We start from the raw sequence: 12,513 nt of genomic DNA, 5'->3' as shown, positions 1-12,513 counted from the left end.
GAGAGAGAGAGTAATGTCCCTTACCGAGGCGCAATATTTGTACTGGTAAAAGTAATATCCACAGCAACCTGTTTGAAAGTTAACATTTTATTTTAAATGTAATACGGATTAAATTCTAACATCGTACCTTTACCTGTCAGGTAAGCGTATTGCTCATGATTTGACCTGGAACAGTCAATCATTTTCCCCTCTTTTTCTCTGTTTTTTTGTTGTTATTTTCAACCTTCCTGCCTTCCAGTTCCGTCGAGTGACCATGATCATTTCTTGATTATTCTGTCACTTTACAGTTCACAGTGCTTTACAGTAACAGAACTGAACTGAAATGCTTTGGTTCATGAGGTAATCATAATCCCCTTTCTTCTAAAACAAAGTTGCGATTTCGCAGTGCTGTTTATTCGCACTTTAGCGCCGTGGCATCAAAACAGGAAGGATTTTAGCCTGCAACATTCAGCATCTGTCAATAATATTTTCCCCTCAGCTTTTTAAAAGACGTTATCCTTTTTCATAGTCACCCAGCCTCAGAAAGATCAAAATTCTTATGCTCATTAGGGCAGCTAAAGCAAAGACACAATAGCCTACTTAGATAGGGTTTGTTAGTCAACTTGGTGTCTTGGGCTAAAGGTAGGTTGAGTGCAAAAAGAAAAAAAAAAAAAAGAGAAACATAAAAATATACTATATTATAGTCTACAATCAATAGTTGACAGATACACAGGCACTGGTGATAGGAGCTCTAGGTCAGTAGTTAGTTGATGACGTTACCATGACTACTGGGCAGAAGGTTTGTCACCCACCGTACCCCACTTCCTTAAACTAAAAGAGTGAGGCAACACCCAATTCTGTCCAGTGTATAAACAGGCTCACCACAAGTTGGGAAGGTTAGAGGACCTCCTGGCTCCAGGCAGAAGATGGTTGGAAAGGGGGGTTGGTGTGGCCCCTGCTGTGGGCATGGGGAGGTTGACAGTTTTAAGGCAGACAAGTGTACAGTCTCTGTTTGAAGACACCCTAAGATACCGTGACAGCCCTTTCTAGTGACTCTTCACTGAGCTGATGTGTGTAGAAAGTGGATTTTCAATACTGAGTCTGGTAGGAGGGGGTGTCATAGACTAACCTCACTAGGGCTTTGGAATGGCGGCGGCTCTTATAGTGGCAGCTGTTTGGAAAACTTTGGATGTTAGGAGTCAGTCAACAAGCAGAACACAACAAAAGCCTGTGGTAGAACTTGTATATTTGTACATGGTGGTTAGCAGGTGTCCATGTGACAGGTCTGTAGCAAGGGCCATTCAAGCCAGGTTGGCAGATCTTCAGATCTTGGGGTTTGACAGCCATTTGGGGATACTAATCTCAAAGCAGGTCTTTTGATTTTCTCAGTAGAATTGAAGCTGTTGTTGGTGTGGGGATCCTGTCTGTCTGGGCTTGTGAACTCCAATACTGAAGGGCAAGACAAGACATTTGTTTCAGGAAACCCTGTGGGGGTAAATGGACCCAGGTCTTGTTGACTCTGCTCACCTCATTGTTTATGTGAACATTCCTTTATGAGATTGCCAAAAATGTTGATGCTTAGGTATTTTGCTAAAAAAATTCTGCAACACATATTTTGTTTAAAACTGCGACACATCAGGTTTGGGGTCCACATTGTATTGTCCTCAGTTATTGTTTTGTACAAGTTTACGATTGCACACAATCCAAGGGATGCAATGCTCGTACTTATATTTAATTATGTAACACAAGAGTTATCGGCTTGGTACTTACCTTGGGATCGCATCACTAATGATCTTAAAGAATCCATGCAGACATCACAACATCACACATGTGGGTGTAGGTCTTCTCCAAGAGGGTTCTGCAACTGGTCATGTGCATGGTGTTGCAGTTCTCTGAGCTGTACTTCTCTGGATGGACATTTTCCACATTTTCTTCCCAGGATGCAAGTTGATCCAGGTCTTCTTACATATTGCATTGACCATCACAGATGTTGAAGTCAACGTAACCCATGGTGATGTTAGCAGAGGAGAACTGTCGAAAAATTGTCAGTGTGGAAGAGAAAATTGAGGGACATAGAATGGAGCCATAGACTCTAGAGGACACCTGACTGGAAAGTTGCAGGGTTGAACACTTTTTTTCTTCTTTTTTTGTTGTTGTTGCTTTGACTGAGTATGTATTTCATTGACAAAGCGCCTTCCAAATTGGCAAAGTTCAGGCCTTGACCTGTCTCTCACTTTCTCTCTCTTCTGAAATTATACATTTTGTTCTGTGTTGTGCACTGAGTAATGTTACACTTACAGACTCATCCAGCCTAAATATTATAAACACACTTTTATGTTTAAATTGAGTTTACTGTTGCTAATCATTTGTGTTGTTTAATGCATAAGTTATCTGTTTCAAGGCCTTCACACACACACACACACACACACACACACACACACACACACACACACACACACACACACACACATATATAAATTATTATGTTTCTCCTCTTCAAGATTTATGTTTTCCTTTAGTCTTAATCATTATATTTATGTTATTCACACATCATGTAGCTTATATTGTGAACTGTTAACACAACCCTTCATTATGGGCCATGGCCCATAGTGAACAAATCATCCATGTCTCTCTCTTTGGCAGGATGAATGCTCATAGCCTAGAGGAACTGTCCCACCACTTCACAGAGAAGCTGTGCCGCTTGTCTGAAGCTTTGGCCATCCAGGCATGTGTGGAGAGCTCAGAGGAGGACCTGCGGATGGAGAGTTGCCAGCCCATGCAGACCTTGTGGCAAGATGTGGATGAGCTCTCTGACGTCCTCATTCTGGTCCGGAGTAAATGCGTGGAGCAGCGCAAAACCCTTGCTGGCATTCAGGTGTGGAGTAGTTTCTTCTCCGTTTATGAACCTTTTTTCAGATTTTTCTTAACTTTTTTATATTATTATTCAGTTCAAACGTATAATGATTAATATGATAAACAATCATATTCACTAGCCTTATTTTGGCTTCTTTTTTTTTTTTTTAATAGAAATATTATTAATTTTCCCAATATAAAAGTTTTCTGTATTCATCTTCTGTGTTGATGTTTTTTTGTTGTTTTTTTGTTTTGTGTGTGTGTGTGTGTGTGTGTGTGTGTGTGTGTGTGTGTGTGTGTATTTGATATTCTGAATGTGTATGCACATTGAAGAGTGCTCAGGTAGTAGCAGGTCTGCACTAGTGTTGACCTGTGAGATTGGAAAAAATCTCAACCAGGAGCAGCAGGGATTCGAACCCAGCACCAACAGAATGGAAATCTGCTGTTCTTACTACTCAAGCATTGCACCAGTCTTTTTAAGTGATAATAAGATATTAAATTTACCGAATGAAAAAAGAGTAAGCAACTTTGTTTTCTCATTACAGATGTCATTATATAGATGTGTGTGAGAGCATGCATAAGCTAAAATCTTGTGTGTGTGTGTTGTGCATGTGTATGTATGGGTGGGGAATGCGCATGTGTTTGTGATTTTGAGTGTGTGTGTGTATGTGTGTGCACATGCGTCATGTGTACATGCATGTGTATATATATGTGTACATGTATCTGTGTGTGCAAGAATGTGTTTGTGTGTGCATGGCACCGTGTGTACACATGTGTTTCTTCTTTGCAGGCTTTGAAAGATCAGCTGAAAATGCTGACGAAAAGTCTGGAGTACACCACCAACAATATTCCTCCTCATTTGCCAACATTATCGTCTGCTCCTTCCCACGAGTAAGTAAAAAAAAAAAAGAAAAAAGCTCAACATTAGAGGGTATCAATTGACCTTTTAAATTATTCTATGTATGTGCTTGTTTACTTCTGCATGTCAGATATTATTGGAATACATGCATCCATAAATGACTGCTTTATTTTCCATGTGTAATAGTACACAGGGCACACATCAGAATGGAGCAGAACAGCAGAAAGGAGACACCCCTCTGCCCCCACCAAAACCAAGCGTGGCCACAAGTGGAAAGGCAGCATCACACACAGCTGCCAAGGCTAACAGTGCAGTCAGCAAACAGCCTCAGCCACCCTGCCCTCTGATCGAGTACCTCACTGTGGACGAGTTCAATGACGTCCCAAAGTAAGAGCACCGACATTTATCACCTGATGTTTCTTTTGAAGTATTGTAATTTTCGGTGTATGAGGCACTTCTGTATATATGGCTCAACCCCTGAATTAAAAAAAAAAAAAAAAAAAAAAAAATCAAGAAAAAAATCCTGAATATGGTGCACTCATGTATAATTTTGACTGATCTTGTGCAACTTGAAAATAATTTCAGAACTAACAACCTTTGGCTGAACAAAACTGACAGGGTCACGAACTTTTTTTTTTAATACAGTAATGTTTGCAAAGAAAAAATAACAGGAAAATAGACTTTCTCACGCATAAATTAGATTCATCTGTGTTATTGTATGAGAAACTTGAGCTTGCAGAGTTTGATGAAAAAAGAAAGGCAACAAGCCTATTCTGACATGTTCACATTCAAGTTGAAGGTTGCAGCACTAGTTTCTGCTAAAGGTCAAAGTATGTCAACTGCTGTGTCATTTGCATTTGCCTTGATAATGCTCACTTGTTTGAAACGCATCAACTGAAGTGTTCAACTGAACTACAAGATTGATCTTCCATTTACACACTAAATCTTAGGATATACACACTTTTTTAACAATGTTTTGCTGACTGGTCATGAGTATATCTGCTCGTTAACACACAAAAGAATTGGCTGCCAGCTCTGTGGATTAACTGATTGCATGAGAGTGGGAAGTTTGTGTTTATTCTGTGCAGCAGCCTCTGAAAAGTCTGATCACCTTTCAACTTATTTCCTAAAAACACCTGTTTATCCCTTTTTTTGTTTCCTTCATCAGTATTTTGGGTTTTTTTTTTTTTAGCTTTGGCTATTTTGTAACATTAGAAATGCCTACTTGTACTTGAATAAGGCACAGCAAGGGTCAAGGTCGAGGGAATAAAGACTTAATTATAGTTTGAAAATTATGACAAGCACAGCAACTTACAATTTTGTGATCTGTTTCTTCTAAGTAAATAGAGTAACATTTGTTACTAATTAAGTACAGCAACATTTGTGATCTGCTGTTTCTTCTGAAGGCAATGCAGCAATGTTATAGTTTGCAGAACTTTTTTTTTTTTTTTTCAAGATGTACCAGTGGGAAAGCTGCACCATTTGATTTCCAGGTGACAACCAGAATGAAAGCACACACACACTCACACACACACACACACACACACACACACACACACACAGAGTCACTGACATACACACACCAAAAGCAACAAAAGCGATCTGATAGATCTGTTCAAATTGTTTTCAAGACTTGTATTTATTGACAGGTATATGAAGGGGCGACTGTCATACCAACAAGTGAATACAGTCATTGATGAACTGAACAAGGTTTTCACCGCCAAGTATAAACTCCTGAAACAGAAGAAATCCACCATGAGTGATGTTAATCGCAAACGCTATGAAACCCTCAAGATGCAGGAGACAAAAGATACACGAGGTAAGTCATATTGCATTGATCACAAATTAGATTGAAGAGTTTTGTAATTGCACCCCATCTTCTGCACCATTTAAGTTGTACTAGTACTCCCATGCCATTTGCTCTCTGAGTACCCCATACACAGCCACCTCAGGGGTCATCATCTGCAGTTTCAGCGCCAGCTGTCAATAGGGAATAACTGATGTTAGGTCCTGAGGAGGAGAGCCTGCACTGCTGTCACTTTGGAGGTGTTCATTAGCACCTGCAATGTTTCAACTAAAGCAGGACACCACCTTCTAAGCACCCTACTGATGACTGATGTCACTTTGTTGTGGAGCATGACTGAGCGAGTGCCCCCTCCAGATGGTCACCGCATTCCTCCGAAGACAGCCACACTATGAATCTACCAATACTGAAGACCTTGACCCCAAGTAACCCCAAGCATGGATGTGGAGGAGGGTCAAAATTTAAATCAGCATGAGAGAGGGCTTGAAAGAGCACACAATCTGGGAAAAAGAAATTTGAAATTTCACTGACTAATCAATAGATAATGAACAAGTGAATTACAGCGTGAAGTCAGTGCTGCTGAATGGTGCTGACATTCAGCTGCCTGAGAATCGTCCAGATCCATTGTCCAGATAAGATCAGCAACATCGACCTGTGGAACAGCTGCCAGCTGAAAGCAAAACTGGAAGAAGTTGGGGATTGACTGGACACATGCTTCAAAACCCTGTGTCACCTATCACCTGACAGGCCCTGACTTGAACCCCCAAGGGAAGAGGAAGAGAGGCTGACTGAGAAACAATTGCAAAAAGACCCCCAGCCAGACACTAAGATGATGGGCCTTACCTGAAGCCAGAGGCAAAAGCACAGGATAGAGGACTATGGTGGTCTCTTGTTGATGGCCAATATTCCCAGGAGAGGTGAAAGGCCTAAGTAAGTAAGAACTAGTGAAACCTGGTGGGCACACTCGTATGTAAATGTGCACACACATACATGTATCATGAACATATGGAGATTGATGCATGTTGTGGTGCTGATAAATTTTGATATGGGTTTCTGTGTATTTTGTAAATAAAACTTGGTGTGAATGTGATGATAAATAATTTATGTGTGTGCTTGTATGTATGTTTATCAGTCTATCCACAATAGATTGACATTATCATCATTCATCACCAGAGCTGGACTGATGGTGTAGCTCTGAATGCCAAGAAGATTGACATTATAATATCTTTTACATGTTTATGAATGTGTTTGTGTGTATGTTGTCAGTAAAATTCAATGTTGATCTTGTAGTCAGCTCATTGTAATACCCACTGTGTAGTATCTCTTACATGTGTGTGTATGTTCATGTGTGTATGTGTGCAAAGCATGCTTGTGAATAGAATCTTGTTTGGTTTTGATTTCAACTACATATTTCACTCTCAGATTTAACTGATGTGTAAGACCTCTTTCAGGTGTGTTCTTTGTTGTGGAGAGTGACATCAAGGAATGGAGTGGCCTGAAAATGAGCAAGGATACCCTCAGCTTCTTCACCATGCTGCGGCACTGCGGACGACTGCGTGAAATTCGAGGCGATGGACACATACGTTATGCCATGATTGAAATGTACTGAACTATGTTCATGGAAACAAAGTTTTGAAAATGTGACAAAAATGTACAGGTCATGCCAATGTTTTGTTTGAAGGGTGAAAGTTTTAAAAATGTGACAGAAGTATACAGATCAAAAATGCAAAAAATGTGCCTCAGATGGAAATTTTAGTATCATCATTGCAGGAATTTTCCGATCATAAAATTTTTAAGCTCATGTGAAATTGTTATCATTGGATAGTGTGTTCATTTTCTTTTCAGAAATGTATGGGATTATAGATACTTTCTTTTAGTTGTTTGCATGCCAGAATTTTTTTTTTTATACTACCCACCATGACCAAAACATCCCTTGGCAAATAGTTGACACTGAGCATAAAAAAGACTTGGCACTGAAAAGGTTAATTATGTTCGAGGAGTGAAAGGTTTGAAAATGTGACAGAAATGTACAAAGCCTATTGAATTATGTTTGGGGAGTGAAGAGTTTGAAAATGTTACCAAAATGTCCAGAAAATCTAAATTATGTTTGGGAAGTGAACATTTTGAAAATGTGACAGAAATGTACAGAACATGCTAAATAATGTTTGGGGAGTGGACATTTTGAAAATGTGACAGCGATATAGAAATTATACTGAATTACGTTTGGGAAGTGAACATTTTGAAAATATGACAGAAATGTACAGAGCATGCAGAATCATGCTTGACATGTGAAAGTTTTGAAGCGTGACCATTGTACAAAGCATGGTAAATTTTGTTTGAGTGGTAAATTTTTTAAGTATGTGACAAAAGAATAAGTTTTTAGAAAATATGTGAATTTGTTTTGTTAAACATATTATTTACATCAATTTTTTCTGTGAAACTGATCAACTACCTTGCAATGAAGGTTCTTTTATTTCCAAATGGAACATTTACCTTAACATAATACAGTTTGTTAAGTTTAACACATCATGGTGATATATCATTGTATTTGTTTTTGTTTTTGTTTTTTACAAATAGACATACAATAAATAAATGGAAAAAGAAGATAGATCAGTAATGTATGAATAGATGAATAAATAAGTAGAATACAAACGTTTATATTGACATAAAAGAAAGAATCACATACACTTGCATATCTGTTGACTAACATAATTGTTACTTTTGACAGCAGTGCATTCTCCAGTGGGTTTTTTGTTTGTAATGTTTTGTTAAGTTCATGTGTACATTAAAAAACTTGCCAAGTTTGTTGGATTTTTTTTTTAGATACAAGCGTTCATTACAAGAATTTTAAAAAAGAAAAAGAAGAAAAAAAGACTGTAACTACTGTGATGACATCATGCCATTAAATTACCAAATTGACAAATTTGATTGACAAACATTCATTTTGTGACATTGGAATTCAAATTTGTAGTATAAAAATGTTATTTTTACAATATAAAACAGAAGAAATAGTAAGAAAGAATTGTTACTGGTATAGATTTAATCTTTAATTTATAGTCAAACTGACTGTTTATCTTAGGCATTTATGGAGAAACAAAACAAATAAACTAAACAAAAGAACAACAACAACAAAAGTTGATCATGTGAAATTCTAACTTGACATGTGTGTATCATGTATGCTGACTGAAAGAGAGGAGAAACAGTATGTGGATTGCACTTTGTTTTTGTCTAAATAAACAATCTACATGAGTTTCATGCAAAATTTTACAGGTACTCTTGTTCTTTTTATGTGTGGGGTGGCATGGGTGGTTTCCATTGTCATTGTACCTACTTTATAGGTTGGAAAATTTTTGTCCAGTTTTGGAGTGCAGAGTTTGCATGTTGCAAGTCTACTTTCTCCTCTGAAAAGCTATGCATGACCAGCTGTTCTGATCAAGTTCTGTCACTGAAACATTTATGGACTTGACTTACTAGACATACTACTTTGGACTCCTTGAGGAGCATTGGACTACAGCTGCACTGCTCCAGCAGACTCCATTCTTGACTGTCTTCTTCAACTGGACCCATGTCCATCTGACCGCCTTCACCTTGTCGTCTTCGTGTCTGACTTGGTCTGACCATGCTTCTTTTCCTTTGAGGGGGTACCAATTCAGTGCTCCTCTGTTGGTTTTCTTCAGATGTTTGTACAGGGTGTGACCAGTCCAGCTTTATTTTCTTTTCCTAATCTCCTTGCTGACGGAAATCTGGTAGGGATTTCCCCTCAGGTTGGCATTTGATATTATTTCTAGTCATCTTGTATTCACGATGCCTTTGAAGTATGGATTTTGTCAATATTCAGCTTTATATAACACCTGTCCTTGGTCAGAGATCAAGCTGTAAGTGCTCTTACAAACATGAAGTCATTTGCAGAACAGGCTTCCTACCTGGTTGGAACTGATTAAGAGCTGCCTTTGGGTGTTCCTCATTCACTTCCTGTGTCATTCAGTGCTGGGTAGAACTGATTAAGCGCTGCCTTTGGGCGTTCGTCATTCACTTCCTGTGTCATTCAGTGCTGGGTAGAGCTGATTAAGAGCTGCCTTTGGGCGTTCCTCATTTATTTCATGTGTCATTCAGTCAGGTTTCAGTCTGTCACATACATCATTCACACAGACATGTATTGTTTGTTTACCCCCCCCGCCCCTTTTTTTCCCCACTGCCATACATGCAGCCCTACTCCATTTTTGGGGTTGTGCATGCTGGGTATGTTCCTGTTTTCAAAACTCACTGAACGCTGGCATGGATTACAGGATCTTTAACGTGCGTGTTTGATCGCATACATGCGTATATGCACATGATGCAGGATCAGGCTGTAGCAGGTCTGCACATATGTTGACCTGGGAGATTAGAAAAATCTCCACCCTTTACTCACCAGATACGCTGAAATTGGGATGAAGCTCTGGCGAGAATCGCAGTGATCTAACCGTTTGGCCACCCATAGAAGAAGAAAGTCCAGCTGTACATTTTGCATTGTTTTGCAAATTGAAAGGTTAAGACCGGTGGGTGAAATCTTCAATTACATGCACTGAAATGATATCTTGCCGGTTCACTTATACCTCTCCTTTTTCTCTCTCTCCCAAGCACCTTCGAAAAACATTATTTTTCCCACCTTATGCCATAATGTGCTATGTAAATTGCTCATTTTCTTAATACCGTTTATCCCTCACCCTCCACCCCCCATTCTGGTCTGTGGTGTGGTATGTTTTGTGTGTGGTTGTTTCTTTCATTTTGTCCTTTTTTTTTCTATGTATTTTACTAATGCTGTGTTTGTGCCTGTATGTGCATGTGTGTGTTGGGTGTGTTTGTTTCTTCCATTTTGTTCTCATTTTTTTTCTATGTATTTTACTAACACCGTGCTTGTGCCTGTATGTGCATCTTGAGTGTGTGTGTTATTTTTTTTCTATTAACAACCATGCTTTAATTTTTATTTAGTATTGTGTAGTGTAGACCCTATTCAGGGTGGGGACTGGATGTAAAAAAGCACACCAGTGTTTATCTATTATCCTCAAAATGAAGAATTTTGTCTTGTCTTGTCTTGTCTTGTCTCTCTCTTTTTAATAAAAAAGAGATGGGGTGTACATACAGGTCAGTCTGCATGCCTTGACACCACATTCCAACTGAAACTTCCTCCCTCTCTCCTTGTGCTTCATGCCCAGTTTGGTCAGGTATATCCATCAAGAGTCTTGGCCAAGTTCTCTCATTGTATACAAGTAAAGAGATGAGTGCAGGATTTGACATTAGCTGTTTCTCTCCCTGTTTTCTTCCCATCACTGTTTCTCAGCCCCCCCTCCCACCCCCTACTCTTTCTATGTACACATTTTCCGCTCTTTGCCTCTCAATAGAAATCTCCATATAATCTCTCTTTAATGCTAAAACCCCTTTTTCTTAGTCATTCATTAGTTATTTTCATATCAAATGCGCATGCTTGTGTGTGTAAATTTACATCAGTCTTCTCTCTCTTTATCTCTGTGCTAAGGAGCTAAATGGTTAGGATAATGTGTCTTGAACCTCTCATTCTTCTTTGTTCGTGGGCTGCAACTCCCACGTTCACTCGTATATACGCGAGTGGGCTTTTACGTGTATGACCGGTTTTTTTTTACCCTGCCATGTAGGCAGCCATACTCCGTTTTCGGGGGTGTGCATGCTGGGTATGTTTTTGTTTCCATAACCCACCGAACGCTGACATGGATTATAGGATCTTTAATATTTGATCTTTTGCTTGCATATACACACGAAGGGGGTTCAGGCATTAGCAGGTCTGCACATATGTTGACCTGGGAGATCAGAAAAATCTCCATCCTTTACCCACCAGGCGCCGTCACCGAGATTCGAACCCGGGACCCTCAGATTGAAAGTCCAACGCTTTAACCGTTCGGCTATTGGGCCCGTCAGTGTGTCTTGAACCGTGCTTTATAGGTTTATCTTAATGGTTTTTTGTTTTTTTTAATGTATGTAACAGTTTTGTGTTTAATGCAGTTGAACATCTATATAGTTGGGCAGTCCTCATATGGCCCTGTGTGGTCGGACTGTAAGCCACAATAACAGAAATTAATTTCAATCTCTGTCTCAGATGTCTGTCTTTTGTTATTCTGTCTGCCTCTCATTCACCTTATTTAATTACGGAGTGCAGTATATACTTATTCATGTGGAGAGCGGTAAATGTTTACTTGTATATCTATGATTGATAATGTATTATATGCTGTTTTGCGAGTAGAATGTTGTTTTTTCTCTCTCTTTTTTCTTTTCTACTCCTTGTCCTCACCCGTTTGCATTTCTTTTCTGGGATGAATCAAACAGAATAAAGCATCATTTGCTTACTCTATTACTGGCAGAAAATGAGATTCAAATCAGTTCAGTACTCTAACTCTGCCTGCCATACATACTCTATCTGTGCCTCTCAGTCTCTTTATTGTCTTTTCCAGCCGGCTACAAACTCATATGAGGTTATTTCCAAACATGTCAATTAACTCAGTATAAAGAAAATTTGTTCAGAACACTGCAACACCAACCTTAGAAAAAATTCACTGGCTAACCGAATTGCACAAATATGGAATGCACTACCAACCAAAGTTAAACTTGCACAAAATACTAACATTTACAAAAAATATCCTTGACACCAATACCATCTTAAAAGGATTTTTTTTTTTAGTTGTGATACATGAAAACAAAGTTATTGTAGAAGCGTATTTGCGTATCCCCCCCAACAACAACAAGAAACAAAAGAAGACAATAAATAAGTAAAATAAAAAGAAAGAAATGAAGATTCTATTGGTGCATAAAAAAGACCGAGAGGTCTAGGCACATGACCTGCCAGGCCCTACACTACAACTGCTACTACTATAACCACATAAAAAATATCAGCAACAAGGAAGAAGAAAAGGAATCACACAGCAGTAAGTTCACCGAAAAGGTTTCCCAGTTGTATGTGAAAGAAGAAAAACCCGTATTTAAAACATCCCCCATCCCTTCCCCACCAAAACGC

At 39.0% G+C, this 12,513-nt stretch overlaps 1 protein-coding gene across 2 annotated transcripts; it reads left to right on the top strand.

Moving 5' to 3' along the window:
* Positions 1-22: 22 nt before the first annotated feature.
* LOC143297447 (SKA complex subunit 1-like) lies at positions 23-9,465 on the top strand. 2 transcript variants are annotated; one of them, XM_076609826.1, is made up of 6 exons: positions 23-140; positions 2,623-2,854; positions 3,623-3,723; positions 3,878-4,078; positions 5,341-5,510; positions 6,947-9,465. In XM_076609826.1, the coding sequence occupies exons 2-6, from the start codon at positions 2,624-2,626 to the stop codon at positions 7,102-7,104; spliced, it is 861 nt and encodes a 286-aa protein (XP_076465941.1). In that variant the 5' UTR covers positions 23-140; position 2,623; the 3' UTR covers positions 7,105-9,465. The 2 variants fall into 2 exon arrangements, with proteins under 2 accessions (XP_076465941.1, XP_076465940.1); XM_076609825.1 differs by lacking the exon at positions 23-140 and adding an exon at positions 248-339.
* The last annotated feature ends 3,048 nt before the right edge of the window (positions 9,466-12,513 follow it).

Source organism: Babylonia areolata, chromosome 22, assembly GCF_041734735.1.
Source record: "Babylonia areolata isolate BAREFJ2019XMU chromosome 22, ASM4173473v1, whole genome shotgun sequence".
In the NCBI taxonomy this organism is placed as follows: Eukaryota; Metazoa; Mollusca; class Gastropoda; order Neogastropoda; family Buccinidae; genus Babylonia; species Babylonia areolata.
This window is presented reverse-complemented; position numbering and strand designations above follow the sequence as displayed.